Here is a 19842-nt window from a genome sequence, read left to right as displayed (position 1 = left end):
AGGAATATGACGTCACGGTCTAGAACATGTGGGTAGTTCCCTATAGAGTACAGCAGGTCGTAGCAATATTGTTTAACACGTTGGGGTTTAAAATTCACTTTTGTAGGGTTTTAGATTATCTAAAAGAATCATGGCCTCGAGTGGTCGACGTCCCGAACACATGGCCCCGCCTGAAGTGGTATGAAGCACATTTAATATCGTTAATTCGACCTCATATTGTTTCGCAATTTACTGGCTGGTTACTATACTACCAAAGATTGTTTGTATTTATAGCTAACGCTAGCTAGTTTTAGCTCAAATCAGTAGCAAATACATTTTTTTACTGTAATTCTCAAACGATGACAGCAAAAGTCGAAATGCAGATAAGAAATAATGTGTTGTGTATTTTATCTTACTTTGCAGTACTACAACCAAGAGGAGGCTAAGAAATACTCTCAAAAGTAAGGAAACAATTACGGAGATCGAATCAAATAAGGCTTTAGCAGTTTAGCTGCATCTTCCTGACGTAATGTTTGTAATGTCCGTTCATGTGGATAAATAATTGACGCGCTAAGCATATATTCAGGGCGTGTTGAGGAGTGTTCATACGTGTATTAGCATGAGATGTGGATGTAGTGTCTTCTGCACCTCCATGTTCGATGTTTTTCAGTTCTCGGATGATCGAGATCCAAAGCCAGATGTCCGAGAGAGCCGTGGAGCTACTCAACCTACCCGAGGACCAGCCGTGCTACCTGCTAGATGTGGGGTAGGTGGGCTAGGTGTGGGGTCGTTGCTGAATGATATGAATTATGTAAATGTAGTTGCGATCAGTGGTGTGGTGTGTGGGTCCCTGCAGATGTGGCTCAGGGCTCAGCGGAGACTTCCTGTCAGAGGAGGGGCACTTCTGGGTGGGCGTGGACATCAGCACAGCCATGTTGGGTGAGTTATGACATAATCACAGCCGTGTTAAGTGAGTTATGACATCATCACAGCCGTGTTAGGTGAGTTATGACATAATCACAGCCATGTTGGGTGAGTTATGACATCATCACAGCTGTGTTAGGTGAGTTATGACATCATCACAGCCGTTTTAGGTGAGTTATGACCAGACAGACCCTGATAGCCGTCGCTCATGATGGGGGCTTGTAGTCCAGCTTCAAGATCAAGCATGTCGCTTTGGATCAGAGCTAAATAAATAATCATCTAATATCTAATCTAGCAGATGTACTATAAGGTGAAGTGATGGTTGGATCTCCTGATCTGTAGTCAGTCTGTAAGATGAAGTGATGGTGGTGTGTTTGTTATCCAGATGTAGCGCTGGAGAGAGAGGTGGAGGGAGACCTGCTGCTGGGGGACATGGGCGAGGGCATGCCCTTCAGACCGGGAACGTTCGACGGCTGCATCAGGTGAGACCCTGGGGATAGCTGTGGACTGAAGCCACAGGTGGGTTTGTCCACGGGTGGAAAGTATTCAAGAGAATTAAAGTCTTAAAGTCTAAGATGAATATGCTGATTATCAGTTGATGAATGAAATTCCTTTAAACGTCTGCTTAAAACTGAATGTAATGCATAAACACAAAGCCACTTGTCATGTTTGCTATTTCATTTCCCTTTTCTGTTGTGTCTCAACGTCAACAAAAGGGAAATGAAAAATGCACATGACATGGTACTACAGGAGCATTCCAAATGTCAGTCCTGCTGAACTCTGAGATACCTGGCGTCTGCTTTGGCATACTTCTGTTCCATGTTCTTGTTTTGTTCCCCTGTGAATCCTCCTTGGGGAGTGTGTGAGGGACCAGAAAAGATGATGTAGAAATAAAAGCTGGTTGTAATCCAGTGTTTCCCTCCTGCAGTATATCGGATGGTTGTAATCCAGTGTTTCCCTCCTGCAGTATATCGGCTGGTTGTATTCCAGTGTTTCCCTCCTGCAGTATATCGGCTGGTTGTATTCCAGTGTTTCCCTCCTGCAGTATATCGGCTGGTTGTAATCCAGTGTTTCCCTCCTGCAGTATATCGGCCCTGCAGTGGCTCTGCAACGCTGACAAGAAGATCCACAGCCCTCCCAAGAGGATGTACACCTTCTTCAGCACCCTCTACTCATCCCTGGTGAGCTGGGCTCTCTCTAACCCTCTCTCTACCTCTCCATCTTTCTCTCTCTACTTCTCCATCTTTCTCTCTCTAACTCTCCATCTTTCTTTTTCTCTGTCCATTTCTCTGTCTCCATCTCTACCTCTCCATTCCACTTTCTGCGCCTGTCCATCTCTCTTCCTTCATCTCATTCCCTGTCTCCGTGCCTGTGTTTAGCTGTTGATTACAGCGTTTATCTGTCTGTTGGATGTTCTCATCTACTGAGTTTTGTTTCAGGCCAGAGGAGCCCGAGCTGTCTTCCAGCTCTATCCGGAGAACTCTGAACAGGTACCAGACCAAGGAGCATTACCACTCAGCTGATACGCTCAGCCAAAGCGAAATACAAATATACAATATATAAAGTACAGCGTATGTGGTTGTCACGGCGGCAGCGCTGTGTTGTCACGGCGGCAGCGCTGTGTTGTCACGGCGGCAGCGCTGTGTTGTCTCCTGATTAGAGGTTTCTGTCCTCAGCTGGAGCTGATCACCTCCCAGGCCATGAAGGCTGGCTTCAGCGGAGGCATGGTGGTGGACTACCCCAACAGCTCCAAGGCCAAGAAGTGAGTGTGTTCCCCTGTTCACCACCACCACACAGCACCAAGGAGTGAGTGTGTTCCCCTGTTCACCACCACCACACAGCACCAAGGAGTGAGTGTGTTCCCCTGTTCACCACCACCACACAGCACCAAGGAGTGAGTGTGTTCCCCTGTTCACCACCACCACACAGCACCAAGGAGTGTTGAGTGAGGCTCTGGGGTGATGTGTGTGTGTGTGGGTGTGTGTGATTGATGTGTGTTTTCTTCCAGGTTCTTCCTGTGTCTGTTTGCTGGCGTGTCCGGGGTCCTTCCCAAGGTAGGGAAACAATCTGTAGTTAAGTTAGTTTAGTTAGTTTTCTTTTGTCACCGCACTATGAGCAGTAATACAGACACACCCTGGAATGTAATGTTGTGCCTTACAGGCACATGATTAAATTCAACCAAATGGAAAGTATTGGTTAATAATAGTGCTGTCAAACGATTAAAATGTTTAATCGCGATTAATCGCATTAATGTCATAGTTAACTCGCGATTAATCACAATTAATCGCACATTTTTATCTATTCTAAATGTCCCTTGATTTCTTTTTGTCTCATTCTTTTTTCACATTTTAAAGCTCTTATCAACATGGAAAAGTGGTTCAGATTGCTTCGTGCAAATATTTTTTGTTATTGAAAACAACATTGCAATCGCCTGGCTTTGACGAGGGGGCGGAGAATTCGCATCATCTGTGTGCTTGGCCATCAAGTGGTATTTCAGACTGGACGTGCTGCGATGATAGCTCAGTTTACAACGACAAAACACACAGATCACTTTGGTCTTGTCAATGGAACCATTTGGCAACTTTTTAAAAGTAAACTTTCCATTCAGAATCTTATTGGCATCCATTTCGGCGTCTCGCGCTCGCCATCCACTCAAAACGTAACGTTAACCTACTACCATAGAATGTCTCATATCCGTAAACGGGCTCTGCTACTACGCTTTAGCCGGATTGCAAGCCAAACAAGTGTGTGGCGTGCCTGTTGTTTTGTTTCCGGTCTAGCTAGATCCGGTGTGGTGTTGTAGTTTTTCTAACTTCGGTAGTTGTTGCAACAGCATGTGAAAAAAAACTACAAAGTTTGCTAGGCCAAAAAGAGCGTTAATCGCGCGATAAAAAAATTGACGCCGTTAATTTGGGTTTGCGTTAACGCCGTTAATAACGCGTTAAACTGACAGCACTAGTTAATAACTGTTGTGTTTCCATGGTTATTCAGCCTGTCTGGTGTAACGACCTCTGGGTTAAACCTGCTGTGTGTTTCAGGGTCTGGGCTCAGAGTCGGTCGACAGAGGAGTCCCCAGTCAGATCCAGTTCACAGGACAGAGGTACACAGCCTCTACAGCAGAGTCCTCTACAGCAGAGTCCTCTACAGCAGAGCCCTCTACAGCAGAGCCCTCTACAGCAGAGCCCTTTACAGCAGAGCCCTCTACAGCAGAGCCCTCTACAGCAGAGCCCTCTACAGCAGAGCCCTCTACAGCAGAGCCCTCTACAGCAGAGCCCTCTAGATCCCTTTTAGCCATTATTGTGTAGTGGTTATAGAGGTCTGTGGAGCAGACTGAGGCCTGTTCCATAAAGAGAGTTTACTGAATAAGCCAGGCTTATGTCAGTTAGTCAGACTCATTTCCAGTGGATTCGGTTCCTTAAAGCCAGTTTAATGTAGTTCAAATTCAGTTACTATGGCAACTTATGCTGCAAAAGTAAACTGGTCCGGCACAGGCTAACTGTCAGGCTTAGCACATGTTGTTGCTTAACCAGACGTTCCTGTAACACTGACCCAACGGGAAAACGATGATTCATGCTTAAGAATATGGTGCACCTGCAATTATTGACTACTACAGGCTCCTCCCCCCTGGTCTCTGGTCAGACAGGCTCCTCCCCCCTGGTCTCTGGTTAGGCAGGCTCCTCCCCCCTGATCTCTGGTTAGGCAGGCTCCTCCCCTCTGGTCAGGCAGGCTCCTCCCCCCTGGTCTCTGGTCAGACAGGCTCCTCCCCCCTGATCTCTGGTTAGGCAGGCTCCTCCCCTCTGGTCAGGCAGGCTCCTCCCCCCTGGTCTCTGGTCAGGCAGGCTCCTCCCTCCTGGTCTCTGGTCAGGCAGGCTCCTCCCCCTTGGTCCTGGTCTTTGGTCAGGCAGGCTCCTCCCTCCTGCCCTGGCGAGACTGAAGGACCCACAGAAACATGGGTGGCCGTCGTTCTGCCTGACTGGAAAAACAAGGCTGGCTGATTTTCCGCCCTCAGACACAGTGTATCACATGACCCTCCAGCAGGGTGACCAGTCGTTCCTCTTCCACCCGCAGGAAAAGGACCGACTTGCCTGAATTCCCTGTTTATCTGTCCATATCTCTACATATTGTCTAAAACCACCTGTTCTCATTTATTTCCTCCCTTCTTTGTAAAGATCCCGCTTCAGAAACATGAAGGGCAAGTCTGCCAAGAAAGGAAAAGACTGGATCCTGGAGAAGAAGGAGAGGAGAAGAAGACAGGGCAGGTGTGTACTTCCTGTTTGGCTGTTACAGAATGACACCCACAGCCTCTCAGACGAGCCGAGTCTCCCCATTGGTTCACAGATGGGGCCTCCGGGCTTGGTGACACAGATGTATTTAATGTATTTTTTCCTCTCCCCTCTCTTTCTCTCCCCTCTCCTTCTCTCCCCCCACCTCCTTTAGGGAGGTGTGTGCTGACACCAAGTACACAGGTCGCCAGAGGAGGCCTCACTTCTGAAGGCGTGGTCAGGCCTCCCCCGCCTCTGTCCCCCCCCCTTCTCCCTGTCTGATGGGGAGCAGTGCTGTCCTGCCTGGGGGAGCAGGGCTTTCCTGCCTGGGGGAGCACAGGGCTGTCCTGCCTGGGGGAGCACAGGGCTGTTCTGCCTGGGGGAGCACAGTGCTGGACCCTCCTCTTCTACTGGACCATGTTGGATTCTTACTGACAGGAAATGAACTGATGAAGTGACTCCACACCACAAGGTTCTCTGTCCAACCAGGCGGTAACCAGGCGGTAACCAGGCGGTAACCAGGCGGTAACCAGGCGGTAACCAGGCGGTAACCAGGCGGTAACCAGGCAGGAGGCCCACAGCTCTGAGAGAAGCTTCTGTCTAAGAACTACATCATATTCTCTTAAGTGGAGCATTTCACGCTGCAAATCATATTTAATCTCACTGATGGTTTATATGTCTCACTGATGTTTATATAAATGCCTGAATAAGATGCTCTTGTGTTTGTTCCTTATTCCCAGAACGGTAGCCAAAAGGTTGACATTGTATTCATTTATCCAAATAAAGAGTACAGGAGAAGATCAAGGATCAGAAGTGCAGAGATACTCAGGGTTTCGGTGGTCAGAGTCGAGGGATGCCCTGTGTGTACAAGCCTATTTGTAAAGTAACCACATCTGGCATGTACGGTGAAGCAATATAACACTACCATGCAACAATAACGTTGTCAGCGTGGCCATGTTTCACTGAGCGTTACAGGAAGCGCAAGCAGGAACCCACATCTTATCACCTGAAAGCTGTTTCACATCTGACGTGTGGTCAGCGGCGTAACAATGACTTGGCGGGCCCGAGTGCAGATCTCACCAACGGGCCCCTTAACGACCTATAGTCAGGCGAAATTGAGTATTGAGTGTTGAGCTTAGCGATGCGCAGGGAAATTTAGGCTACTTATGATGTACAATTAATGGTTGCTACAATATGTTTTAATGAAAACACCAATGAACACAGTATTTCATCGGTCAAACTGATTTTGGAGAAACAGTATTTAATGAGCAGATAGACAAACTCATGGGAAAACATTAATACATCTTCATCAGGGGGTAATCAAACTAACGGTTTAAAAAGTGAACGCCTCTGACTCGCGAGTCTCTGGCTCTAGATATGCTTGCAATAGGCCTGGGAATGAGCATAATGGAACAGTCGATGATGAGCCGACGTATCTGCGACGTTTGAAATAGAGCACAGAGATGAGAAGAAATCGGATCATTTGCCGAGGCTTATCCGACGTTATGAATGACGTTTTGATCTGTCATGTGTGCTATCTGGGTAGCCTACTAGTCAAAAAAAAAACTTCAATGGTGAATATTTGATTTTATGTTCGTTACATATGCTAGTTTACGTTTAGTCTATCCAGTGGCGTTTTTATATGTAAAAAATTGGTGGGGCAAAAAACATTTCAAAATATAGGATACCAGTAAGCTACAAAAGTCCCTCTTGCTACTGATGTGTTTATTTAACACGTCAACAAACAGCGTGGCTCCATACAACACTTAACGACAAAGCGGCTTGCTTCTACCAGTTGTTGTAGTACACAAACTGGAGAGACAGAGACCTTCTTGTGTATTTGCTCTCCGTCCTTGTCTCTCTCACACACACACACATGTAAAATTACCACTGTCATATTTACAAACCTAAATTAGGAATGCAACCAAGCTCAGAACCAATGTGCCTACAGGGCCATGCGCAAACAGCAATGAGCTCAACACAACGGAAGGCCACAACGAAGCAGAAATACAACTTTTTAGGGATACAGATCCATTCTATGACAACAACCAGATAAGCATGGACACACTGACACGTCACCATATTTATCTATAGATCCAGCCCCAAAATATGACCAATGCACGGACCAGCACCACAAAGGCAGGATGATAAAATATGCTTTTACTCACCAAGGCTGAGAGCTCACTTGAAGAGAGAGGTGCCTTCTTTTGTATGCTAACTAGACTAACCGTTAGCCACTTTTTCTTCAAACACCACTCCACTTTAAACCTACGGTTACTTTTACCTGCAGTTTGAGCATGACAATATCGTGGCTGATGGGCACCACTTAAGCTGCTTTACTTCAACTTTCTCCTCCAAATTAAGGGTTTATAGGGTATGTAACCGGTGCTTAAGTATGAAATCCACTTTATTCATTTTCTCAAGTTATCTGGCGTTTGTGAAGCTAACAAGCTAGCTAACACAATCTAGCTATATCTCCTCGCTCTTCTTGCCGACTAATGTTGGCGACAAGCAGCCAATCAGGGCTGAAATACAAAATGACGCTGTATTGGGGCAACCGGCTCTCAGCCCCACTTGGCATAACATTTGTGTGATCTACTTTACATTACATTCTGAGCATGCGTATTAATGCTTTCCCACGTCAAATGTACATTGCATTGTGAGAGAGGGGCTAGCCCCACCACGCTCTCCTTTTTGCCGACTAATGTTGGCGCCAGAAAGACAGATAGCCAATCAGGTCTGAAATACGAAATGACGCTGTGGTGGGACAACTGGCTCTAAGCCCCACTTGGCATCAAATTTGTGTGATCTACTTACATTACATTACATTCTGAGCATGCGTATTAAAACTTTCTCACGTCCAATGTACATTGCATTGTGAGAGAGGGGCTAGCCCCACCAGAGCCCCACCTTCACTATTAGCCTATGCTAACTCGAATTGGCAGAACGTCTGAAGCAGCAAGGCAGGGACCAATGAACATGAAATTAAATCTTAACACAAACGAATGAAACGAAACAATTTAGGAAGACGCTATATTCATAGATAGTAAATTATTCGAAGTAAACGAAAATAAAAATGTTTGAGAAATAAAAAGTAGCATCATTTTGTTGCAGTTCTTTATGTTGATAACAGGTGGGGCACTGCCCCTAATGACCAGTCGCCACTGAGTCTATCTAGCTTTAGCTATTTTCCGACTACATCCTGCACAAAGTTTACAATATCTAACCTGGCTGCTGCCTGTTATAGCCTAGACCTATATGTGCATTTTTATGACGTTTAATACTGCATACACCAGACAGTAAACGTTATGTAATGATTAGCCGACCCTGGTGGCTGAGTTTCACCCTCATTGCTGTTGCCGGGCTGGGGGTCAGACGTTGCGTCCTGAACACGCTTCGCCACAAATCCAAATGAGGATAGTTTTGACAGCTTTGCCACCCTTACATCTTACTCCTTTCGTTCCTGCCGCTTTCTGGAGCCACTTTTATGTTTAAAGGGCATGGCATGGGGTACCCTAATTCGCTTCAAGACGCTAATGCTACACAACTGTATCCAAACAACAACTGTCTGTGGTATTCCAACAACTGGAGGGAACAATCGTGTGTGGGTGGGCGGGAATCTTTGACAACAATATTACCCAGACATCCTTGCTATTTTTCGAGGGCAATATTACTTAATAAAAATGAGATTTGTTTCATTCAGCAAAAGGCAAATGAGGACAAATGAATTATTTGCTGTTGTTAAGACTGACTGTTTTTAAAATGTTTATTGGGCAGGTGATAGCTCATAATTATGAATAACTGATGACATGAATAACATCATAATTGAGAAATGTTTGCGAATTGATGTGAGTGGATCATATGTCGGCAGCTGTTTGCTGTTTCAGAATAGAGCTTGGGGCCCGGTCAGATTGTCTCACTTTTACGATGAGATCGAGGACGGGCCCCTTTCGCCACGGGCCCTAGTGCAGCTGCACTCCCTATAGTTACGCCACTGCGTTTGGTTGTGTAGTTACATATCAAGCTCGGGAAGCAACGGTGTGGGTTAAGGTATCTATTTTGCTTTCTACCAACAGAAGTGATTGTCACACAAAACACCACCTCCATCCCGACTAATTTGGGCTTTAAAACGATTCTCCAATAAGTGATTATTCTTATCACGGGGTTATACATTGTATTTTATTACAACTATAAATATGCGTATCCGCGTCGTTGACCTATGCTGTCGCCTCACATTTCATGCGCGTCACCCAACTGTCCCCCTTCTACCCAGGGTAGATTTGCAGCTCGCAATCAAGCCGATAGACGCGCGCTCTACAACCTCGCGTCGCCGCCCTTTCATAGAATTTATTGCTGAGAAAAAAAGATTATAAATCAAAGAAGATCTTGGTCTTATATCACAAGACACAGGTGTCCCCGTGCGGACCGCCGAGGGTTCCAGATCATAATCATGAAAGATCGCACGCATGAACTAAGACAGGTGAGTAGTGTTTTAAAGGCTAAAATATTCTGCTGTTTCAAAGCAAGCGACTTTCCAAATTTTTGCTGATTCTCTTACTAGCCTTGTCTCAATAGAAGAATTGCGGACGAGGTGGACTATTAGTCTTAAGTTGAGTAACAGTTGAAAAAATATGCAAAAACCTATAGTGTTTTCATTCAAACGTATCTTTAAAAGTCAAAGTCTCTCTCTCTCTCTCTCTCTCTCTGGGTGGGAGGCGGAGGGTTGGGAAGGTGGAGGAGTAGAGAGGAGGCTGGGGGAGAGTGGTGGAAGAGGGGGAGAGTGGTAGTGGTATTAGAGAAGCTCTTTCCTCTCCACAGCCCTGACAGGATAGCCTCTCCTAGAGAACCGTGTTTGTCTGACATCCTCTGTCTGTAACGATGACTAGGACCTGCTGTTTATACAGCTGTCATCTTTTGATTTAGGTGAATGCATATACTGAATCTCCTGCTATCATTAAGAGATAATGAAGCAAAAGAGATTAAATTGTGTATGTGAGTGTGTGTGTGGTACATTGATGTATAACGCTAAGTGTTAATTCTCTGTCCCTTAGTCCTGATTAAATAACAGCTAAACTGTTCTAGTGGCATAGCTTGTTACTCTTTATCTGTGTGTGTGTGTGTGTGTGTTTGTTTGTGTGTGACAGGGGAAGGAGGAGGAGGAGGCTGTGGTGGGGTTGGACAAGGCCTTCATGGAACAATTCTTTGAACAGGTGAGATCTTCTCTCCTCTTCTCATTCTCCTCCTCTCCTTCACTTCCACTTATCTCCTTTCATTTATCTCCTCTCCTTTCTTCTTCTCCTCCTTACTCTCCTCTTACCTTCCTCTCATTGTCGTCCTCTCAGCCTCATGTCACTTTGGTAACAGGCATCTGCTAAGTGAGTACATGTCAGATGTGGCAGGAACTTTTGATGTAAAACCCTCACAGATACATGCAGTCTGGTGGATGAGGAGGGGCTGCGAGGCTAACATCCACAAGAGGCAGGGAGGGAGAGAAGGAGAGAAGGAGAGAAGGAGAGAAGGAGAGAAGGAGAGAAGGAGAGAAGGAGAGAAGGAGAAAGCAAAATCAGTCATACTGATTAAACAGGACATTCTAACAATGTAAATAACCCCTTATAACCAGGGCCGGACTGGCCATCGGGGATACCGGGAGAACCCCTGGTGGGCCGACGGGGTTGGGATGGTCCAAAACACCGGCCCACTTCCATTACCAACCGGCCCTCTGACATCGCCAGCATCTCATATTATTTCACATGTCACAGCTTGAATACGTAAAAATAATTCTCAGACCTTTTGAAGTCTGGATTCACTGACTGATATTTATACTGGTCCTTGCGATCTGTATTTACACTCAGGGTGCCGATTTTTCAAAACATTTCTGACCTGTCTTCTGAAATGTGTTCTTACGGACTTTTCGTTAAACGGAAGTTTAACGTAAGAAATTCAACATATATGATGTAATTTCTTTGTAATCATCCAAAATAATGCTATAAGTGTATATGGGTATTTTTCCAAGTAGGCCAATGACTGGTCGATACGTGCGATCGATGCATTGAGTGGACAACGTGTTTTGAGTGGGCCGCGCACCGTTTACTGAGTGGGCCGGTCTGACAGTAAAACTCCCGGGCCACTTTTTCCCCCCAGTCCGTCCCTGCTTATAGCTGGGGAGGGGAGTGAGGGTAGAGGGTAGTTTCTTCTCAACTTATTTAGAAGATACATTGGTAACACTTTAGATGAGCTCACCAAATTCATAATTTATTAACCAATGTGTTACTTATTAGTTAACGGTTTGTTCACCATTAGTTATTTGTTGTTCATACAAAATGTATCATTAGTAAAGCATTAGTAAAGCTAAACCCTAACCAAAACTTAAACCCTAAACCTAAACCCTAGCCCTAAACCCGAACCCTAACCCTAACTGTGTGAACAAATGCTTTACTAATGATACATTTTGTATACACAATAAATAGCTAATGGTGAACAAACCGTTAACTAATAGTTAACAAATTGGTTAATAAATTATGAATTTGGTGAGCTCATCTAAAGTGTTACCGATACATTTTTGCGCTTCTGTTTCTCCTTCTCTCCTTCCATCTCTCTTTCCTCTATCCTCTCCTCCCCTCTCATTCCTTCTCTCCTTCCATCTCTCTTTCCTCTATCCTCTCCTCTCATTCCTTCTCTCCTTCCATCTCTCTCTTTCCTCTATCCTCTCCTCCTCTCTCATTCCTTATCTCCTTCCATCTCTATCTTTCCTCTATCCTCTCCTCCCCTCTCATTCCTTCTCTCCTTCCATCTCTCTTTCCTCTATCCTCTCCTCTCATTCCTTCTCTCCTTCCATCTCTCTCTTTCCTCTATCCTCTCCTCCTCTCTCATTCCTTCTCTCCTTCCATCTCTATCTTTCCTCTATCCTCTCCTCCCCTCTCATTCCTTCTCTACTCTCCGGCCCCCCCCCCCCCCCCCCCCCAGGTGGAGGAGATCCGGGTGTGTATCGACTGCCTGGCTGAGAAGGTGGAGGAGGTGAAGAGCAAACACAGCGCTATCCTGGCCTCACCCAACCCTGATGAGGGTGAGGGAGGGAGCGAGGGAGGGAGGGAGGGAGGGAGGGAGGGAGGGAGGGAGGGGGGGAGGGAGGGAGGGAGGGAGAGGGAGGGTTAGGGTTGGTGTTCTCACTGTTACATTAGTGTGTGTGTGTGTGCTTGGACCCTAACCCCACCAAGGACTCTGGACGATCAATATACTCAGCAAACACACAATGAATACATTCCAACAAATGCCTCTGTCTCTCTGTTTGGATCTCTCTGTCTCTGTCGCTCTCTCTGTCTCTCTCTCTGTCTCGCTCTGAATCGCTCTGTCTGTCTCTTTCTCTCTGTCGCTCTCTGTCTCTCTGTCTCTGTCTCTTTCACTGTCTCTCTCTGTCTCTCTCTCTCAGTCTCACTCTTAACTGTGATCCAATAAGCCTGAATCTTCCAGCATACAGCAGTGCTGTGGTGAGGCTGTGATGAGTTCAGAATGTGTTTACTCTGTGTGGAAGGCATGGCAGTACAGTGTTCTCTATCCCCAAGGCAAACAGGCAAGGATCACATCCTCCTCCTTCTTTTCTCCTCCTTCTCTCTCTCTCCTCCTCTCTCTCTCCTCTCTCTCCTCCTCTCTCTCTCTCTCTCTCTCTCTCTCTCTCTCTCTCTCTCTCTCTCTCTCTCTCCTCCTCTCTCTCTCTCTCTCTCTCTCTCTCTCTCCTCTCTCTCTCTCTCTCTCTCTCTCTCTCTCTCTTCTCTCCTCTCTCTCTCCTCTCTCTCCTCCTCTCTCTCCTCTCTCTCCTCTCTCTCTCTCTCTCTCTCTCTCTCTCTCTCTCTCTCTCTCTCTCCTCTCTCCATGGTCTCTCTCTCTCTTTCTCTCTCTCTCTCTCTCTCTCTCTCTCTCTCTCTCTCTCTCTCTCTCCATGGTCTCTCTCCTCCTCTCTCTCTCTCCTCTCTCTCCTGCTGTCTCTCTCCTCTCTCTCTCAATTCAATTCAATTTAGTTTTATTAGAATGACAGTCATTACAACCGTATTGCCAAAGCAAGAGGCACAACAACAGACAACCATACATCAACAACACCCATTCAAAAACAACATAAGGAACGACAGCCAGTATTGTCATCATTTTTAACATATATATCACAACATTTTCGGGGAGTTTAACAATAATAATATGGCAGGGAAATATAACAGTAACATAGTAAGTGTAACAGTAGCACACAAATGCATATTAATATACAGAAAGGTTTTACAGTTATACAGGGTTGGTTCTTGAGATTGAGATATATTTACATTTAGTCATTTAGCAGACGCTCTTATCCAGAGCGACTTACAGTAAGTACAGGGACATTCCCCCGAGGCAAGTAGGGTGAAGTGCCTTTCCCAAGGACACAACTTCAATTGGCACAGCCGGGAATCGAACCAACAACCTTCTGATTTGCCCGACTTCCCTAACCGCTCAGCCCATCTGACCCCCAAATTAATCGAGCTGCAAGGCTTGCAGTAGGCCCTTCTCCCAGAGATATCCTTAATTTCTCGTTTATATCAAGCTCTGTTTAGTTTTCAATTAACTGGAAAATATCTGGAAATATATATAAAATTACTCTCTCTCCTCTCTGGTTCCTGCTTTCTCTCTCATCTCTCTCTCCTGCTTTTCTCTCTCCCCCTCTCTCTCCTCTCTCTCCTCTCCTCTCTCTCCTCTCTCTCTGTCTCTCTCTCCTTCTCTCTCTCTCCTGCTCTCTCTCTCTCTCTCTCTCTTCTCTCTCTCTCTCTCTCTCTCTCTCTCTCTCTCTCTCTCTCTCTCTCTCTCCTGCTCTCTCTCTCCTGCTCCAGAGACGAGGTAGAGCTGGAGGACCTGATAGCGGATATAAAGAAGTTTGCCAATAAAGTCCGCTCCAAGTTAAAGAGTGAGTGGACCACGCTATCTCTCTCTCTCTCTCTCTCTCTCTCTCTCTCTCTCTCTTTCTCTCTCTGTCTCTCTCTCTCCATCTGTCTTTATCTCTCTCTCTATCTCTCTCTCCCTCTCGTGTCTTTTTTTTATCTCTCTCTCCATCTGTCTTTACCTCTGTATGTGTGCACTCCCATGCCATCTCTCTCTCTCTCCCTCTCCATCTCACCATCTCCCTCTGTTTCTTTCTCCCTCTCCCCATCTTTCTGTCTTTATCTCTATGTATCTGTCAGGACTCGAATTCAGGTCTGTGTATGACAATGCTGATGTAATGAAATATAATTAGGAATGTAAAAATGCTATTGATGTGTGTGCATAGTGTGTGGATCCTGGCTCCCACAGTGCAGTAGTCGTCCTGTGACAGGGAGGTCTGGCTGGGGAGAGAAAGATGGAGAGATAGATAAAGACTGATAGAGAGATGGAGAGATAAATAAAGACAGAGGGAGAGAGAGAGATGGAGAGATAGATAAAGACAGATAGAGAGATGGAGAGATAGATAAAGACAGATAGAGAGATGGAGAGATAGATAAAGACAGATGGAGAGATAGATAAAGACAGATGGAAAGATAGATAAAGACAGATGGAGAGATAAATAAAGACAGATGGAGAGAGGGACAGTGTGCCAGGATAAAGGATCATTAGGGGAAGTGTAGAGGTGCTTACTGAACTGGAACTTTCTCAGCAACATACATTTAGTAAAAATGTACTTATTTGTGCCTTCTTGAGTAAATTAACATTTTGTTATTCACTCTCTTTAAAGGCAAGGTAGGTCATGTTGTTGAGAAGCCCTTTTCACATCCTGATAGCAACCAATACATCTAAAGATTTGACAGTAAAATTAATGTGAGGTTGTCAGTTAAGGTGAGGTTGTTGGAGCACTTAATTTGAGGTACGCTACACACACACGTTCACACATGTACACGCACACACTTGTCAGGTGGTCTGAGTGTGTGTGTGCGTCCCCCAGGTATCCAGCAGAGCATCGAGCAGGAAGAGGGTCAGAGCCAATCTGCTGCACACCTGAGGATACGCAAGACACAGGTGAGGGAGGGAGGGGGGAGGGGGCCTGGTGAGGGAGGGGGTGCTGGGGAGGGATGGAGGGGTAATGGGGGGTGAGGAAGGGAGGGAGGGAGGGTGGGGTGAGGGAGCGAGGGGTGTGGGTGGGGGATGAGGGAGAGAGAGGAATAAAAAAGTGTAAGAAAAGGAGATATAATGCCATACTTCCTTCCTCCATCCTCCTCGTTTCTCTCTCATCGTCTTTATTTGACTGTGTAGACAGGAAGTGAGGTCCTGCTGACATGGTCTGCGTGTGTCCCTGCAGCACTCTACGCTGTCTCGGAAGTTTGTGGAGGTGATGTCAGAGTACAACGTCACGCAGTGTGACTACCGGGAGCGCTGCAAGGGACGCATCCAGAGACAGCTGGAGATCAGTGAGTCTGCAGCACGGAGGGAGGGAGGGAGGGGGGGGGGGAGGGGGGGAGGGGGGGGGGAGGGAGGGAGGGAGGAGGGAGGGAGGGAGGGGGGGAGGGAGGGAGGGGGGAGAGAGAGAGAGAGACAGAGGGAGGGAGGGAGGAGGGAGAAAGAGGGAGAAAGAGGGAGAAAGAGGGAGAAAGAAAGAGAGAGAGAAAGCTCCTGACACTAGTTGATGGATCTCCACAGACCAGTGGAGGATGAGTTTACACACAATATAGTAATCTTTCTGCCAGTGTGTGTTGGACAACATGAATGTGATGCCTTTTGCATAGTGAACACGTATTCTGTGTGTGCCATGAGTGCTTCTGACTATGAGTGTGTGGTGTGTGTGTGTGTGCATGTGTGTGTGTGCATGTGTGTGTGCATGTGTGTGTGTGTAGCCGGTAGGAACACCACCAATGAGGAGTTAGAGAGCATGCTGGAGAGCACCAACCCCCGGGATCTTCACCTCAGGAGTTAGTTACACACTCATCCTCTCTCTCTCTGTCTCTCTCTCTCTCTCTGCTCTCTCTCTCTGCTCTTTTCTTTCTCTCTCTCTCTCTCTCTCTCTCTGCTGCTCGCTCTCTCTCTCTCTCTCTCTCTGCTCTCTCTCTCTCTCTCTCTGCTCTCTCTCTCTCTCTCTCTCTCTCTCTCTCTCTCTCTCTCTCTCTCCATCTCTCTCTCTCTCTCTCTCTCTCTCTCTCTCTCTCTCTCTCTCTCTCTCTCTCTCTCTCTCTCTCTCTCTCTCTCTCTCTCTCTGTCTCTCTTCTCCCTCTCTCTCTCTCTCTCTCTCTCTCTCTCTCTCTCTCTCTCTCTCTCTCTCTCTCTCTCTCTCTCTCTCTCTCTCTCTCTGCTCTCTGTCTCTTTCTCTCTCTCCCTTGTCCTACTCTCTTTGTAAATGTCGTACTCCTCCCCCCTCCCTCCCCCCTCCCTGCCCCCTCCCTCCCCTCCCTGCCTCCCTCCCTCAGATTGTGATGGACTCCCTGGGAGAGCAGGCTCTGGGTGAGATAGAGATGAGGCACTCAGAGATCCTCAAGCTGGAGAGCAGCATCAGGGAGCTGCACGACATGTTCCTGGACATGGCCATGCTGGTGGAGAACCAGGTGACTGTCTGGGTATTAGAGGAGTGTGTGTCTGGGTGTTAGAGGAGTGTGTGTCTGGGTGTTAGAGGAGTGTGTGTCTGTGTGTTAGAGGAGTGTGTGTGTCTGTGTGTTAGAGGAGTGTGTGTGTCTGTGTGTTAGAGGAGGAGTGTGTGTCTGTGTGTTAGAGGAGTGTGTGTGTCTGTGTGTTAGAGGAGTGTGTGTCTGTGTGTTAGAGGAGTGTGTGTGTCTGTGTGTTAGAGGAGTGTGTGTGTCTGTGTGTTAGAGGAGTGTGTGTGTATGTGTGTTAGAGGAGTGTGTGTGTCTGGGTGTTAGAGGAGTGTGTGTGTCTGGGTGTTAGAGGAGTGTGTGTAGCGTGTGTGAGGTGTGTGTGTGACGGTGTGTGTGTGTGTCTAGGGGGTGCTGGTGGACAGCATAGAGCACAGTGTTCTGGGGGCGCAGGACTATGTGGAGCAGGCCAGGGAGAACACCAGCCAGGCCACCAAGATACAGAAAGGCAGCAAGCGGGTGAGACGCTAACACACACTCATGCCTCTCTCTTCTCTCCCCTCCCTCCCTCCCTCCCTCCCTCCCTTCCTTCCTTCCTTCCTTCCTTCCTTCCTTCCTTCCTTCCTTCCTTCCTTCCTTCCTTCCTTCCTCTGTGTTTCCTTGATCCTTCCGTCTCCATTGTTCCTCGACCCCACCTGCCCCCTCCCCATGCCCCCTCCACACCCTACCTGCCCCCTCTCCATGCCCCCTCCACACCCACCTGTCCCCTCTCCATGCCCCCTCCACACCCCACCTGCCCCCTCCCCATGCCCCCTCCACACCCTACCTGCCCCCTCTCCATGCCCCCTCCACACCCCACCTGCCCCCCTCTCCATGCCCCCTCCACACCCCACCTGCCCCCTCTCCATGCCCCCTCCACACCCCACCTGCCCCCTCCCCATGCCCCCTCCACACCCCACCTGCCCCCTCTCCATGCCCCCCTCCACACCCCACCTGCCCCCTCCCCATGCCCCCTCCACACCCCACCTGCCCCCTCTCCATGCCCCCTCCACACCCCACCTGCCCCCTCTCAATGCCCCCTCCACACCCCACCTGCCCCCTCCCCATGCCCCCTCCACACCCCACCTGCCCCCTCTTCATGCCCCCTCCACACCCCACCTGCCCCCTCCCCATGCCCCCTCCACACCCTACCCTGCCCCCTCTCCATGCCACCTCCACACCCCACCCTGCCCCCTCTCCATGCCCCCTCCACACCCCACCTGCCCCCCTCCCCATGTCCCCTCCACACCCCACCTGCCCCCTCCCCATGCCCCCTCCACACCCTACCTGCCCCCTCTCCATGCCCCCCTCCACACCCCACCTGCCCCCTCTCCATGCCTCCTCCACACCCTACCTGCCCCCTCCCCATGTCCCCTCCACACCCCACCTGCCCCCCTCTCCATGTCCCCCTCCACACCCCACCTGCCCCCCCTCCCCATGCCCCCTCCACACCCCACCTGCCCCCTCCCCATGCCCCCTCCACCCACCCCACCTGCCCCCTCCACACCCCACCTGCCCCCCTCCCCATGTCCCCTCCACACCCCACCTGCCCCCTCCCCATGCCCCCTCCACACCCCACCTGCCCCCTCTCCATGCCCCCTCCACACCCCACCTGCCCCCTCCCCATGCCCCCCTCCACACCCCACCTGCCCCCTCCACCTCCCACCTGCCCCCTCCCCATGTCCCCTTGCCACGGGAATGTCCCAGTTATACTGTATCCGAGGTGTGTACCGTTACCAAGGCATCTATCCAGGAAGCCTCTAATCATGGAGGTTTCCGGAAGGATTGACCCACCCCTTTTATTCAGTCCGTTCCTGTTCCCCCCCCCTGCTAGTATTTCTCTTACTTTTTCATTTATCTTTTTCCCCTTCTCTCATTCTTAAGTCTCACTTTCCTGTCTACTTTTTCCTCTACTGCTTCTCTATCTCTCCCTGTCTCTCTCTCTCCCTCTCTCTCTCCCTCTCCCTCCCACTCAGACACATTCATTCACCCCCTCCCTCCATCTTCCCTTCTCCCCATCCCCTCATCAGAAGATGATCCTGATCGTGGTGTGCATCTTCATCTCCCTGATCCTCATCATCTCCCTGGCTGTGGGGCTCAGTTAGGCGCCCCTGACCCCTCCAGGCCTCCAGGGGGCTCCACCACAGGCGAGGCCCAGTCTGAGCGGAGTCCTGCCTGATCTACCACTGAGCTACACATCTCCTTAGTAGTGAATGTTGACAATACAGCAGAAGATCAAGGATCAAACGTGCATGGTTCTAACAGAATTTTGGTGGTCAGGATCAAAGAACAGCCTGTGTTTACCAGACACCTCCAAAGATGCCACATAGACATGCTCTGCTCGGCTCTGGCAGAGCTTGAAACTACTTACTAGTTGGGGTCAGATGGCTGAGCGGTTAGGAAGTCGGGCTATTAATCAAAAGGTTGCCGGTTCGATTCCTGGCGGTGCCAAATGACGTTGTGTCCTTGGGCAAGGCACTTCACCCTACTTGCCTCGGGGAGAATGTCCCTGTACTTACTGTAAGTCGCTCTGGATAAGAGCGTCTGCTAAATGACTAAATGTAAATGTAGTTACTGGGAGATGGGGTTTGTTGTGTTAGTGCTGCTGGTGTCACTTCCTGTCAGTCTGTCAGGTGATTTGCATGTTTGTCAAATGCTGCATGCTGGCATTTTGAAATTTTTTACACATCAATATAAAGACTATAGAAGATGTGTTTTTTATTTTATTTGTCATCTGGACCAAACTGTATAATTCAAAGTATAAGAGGATGTTTGGCATCGGAGGCTGTAGCGAGCCAGATATGGCATGGGGGGTGTGCAGTTTCTAACTGCTTGTTCTCTAACATGGGTTTCTTCTTCTTCTCATGCTGCCTGGGAACTCATGATCTAACTTCCTCTGCACTCATGATCTAACTTAGCCTGACGTTGTCACACTCATAATTCTAGCAACGTAATATGTTGTTTGTTGAAAATGAATTCAACCCAAGCGCTCTTTGGTGACGTGGTTGATTAAGTTACTGTTGATCATCTGTCCATCATCGTATAAAGCCCCGCCCTGACAATTTGATTGGTCCGAACAGCTCTTGTTTGGACATAGTTTTTCCCCAACCGAGGTTCCCCAGACCTATTTTCTTCTACAC

At 48.2% G+C, this 19842-nt stretch overlaps 2 protein-coding genes across 2 annotated transcripts; both read left to right on the top strand.

Moving 5' to 3' along the window:
• Nucleotides 1-24: 24 nt before the first annotated feature.
• bud23 (BUD23 rRNA methyltransferase and ribosome maturation factor) lies at nucleotides 25-5878 on the top strand. Its single transcript, XM_047036223.1, has 12 exons — nucleotides 25-178; nucleotides 403-440; nucleotides 650-745; nucleotides 836-918; nucleotides 1289-1385; nucleotides 1988-2084; nucleotides 2343-2393; nucleotides 2580-2665; nucleotides 2912-2957; nucleotides 3942-4003; nucleotides 5073-5162; nucleotides 5341-5878. Exons 1-12 carry the CDS (start codon nucleotides 131-133, stop codon nucleotides 5393-5395), a joined length of 849 nt encoding a protein of 282 aa, XP_046892179.1. The 5' UTR covers nucleotides 25-130; the 3' UTR covers nucleotides 5396-5878.
• Nucleotides 5879-9459: 3581 nt separating this feature from the next.
• Nucleotides 9460-19140, top strand: stx1a (syntaxin 1A (brain)). The gene is given in 11 exon segments (XM_047035865.1): nucleotides 9460-9645; nucleotides 10310-10375; nucleotides 12129-12228; nucleotides 14011-14082; nucleotides 15091-15164; nucleotides 15445-15553; nucleotides 15977-16029; nucleotides 16031-16051; nucleotides 16544-16678; nucleotides 17072-17182; nucleotides 18733-19140. Coding segments are annotated over 11 exon segments (846 nt in total). The 5' UTR covers nucleotides 9460-9615; the 3' UTR covers nucleotides 18808-19140.
• Nucleotides 19141-19842: the final 702 nt, after the last annotated feature.

The sequence above is a fragment of the Hypomesus transpacificus genome, chromosome 15 (genome assembly GCF_021917145.1).
Source record: "Hypomesus transpacificus isolate Combined female chromosome 15, fHypTra1, whole genome shotgun sequence".
Lineage (NCBI taxonomy): Eukaryota > Metazoa > Chordata > Actinopteri > Osmeriformes > Osmeridae > Hypomesus > Hypomesus transpacificus.
The sequence above is the reverse complement of the archived record's forward strand: the minus strand, read 5'-3'. Positions and strand labels throughout refer to the sequence as shown.

Bases quoted from the DNA above. Each gene is read 5' to 3' on its own strand.
- bud23 (XM_047036223.1), top strand. From the start codon at position 131: ATGGCCTCGAGTGGTCGACGTCCCGAACACATGGCCCCGCCTGAAGTG. The intron at 919-1,288 runs GTGAGTTATGAC...TTTGTTATCCAG, and splicing joins CATCAGCACAGCCATGTTGG to ATGTAGCGCTGGAGAGAGAG. The intron at 1,386-1,987 runs GTGAGACCCTGG...TCCCTCCTGCAG, and splicing joins ACGTTCGACGGCTGCATCAG to TATATCGGCCCTGCAGTGGC.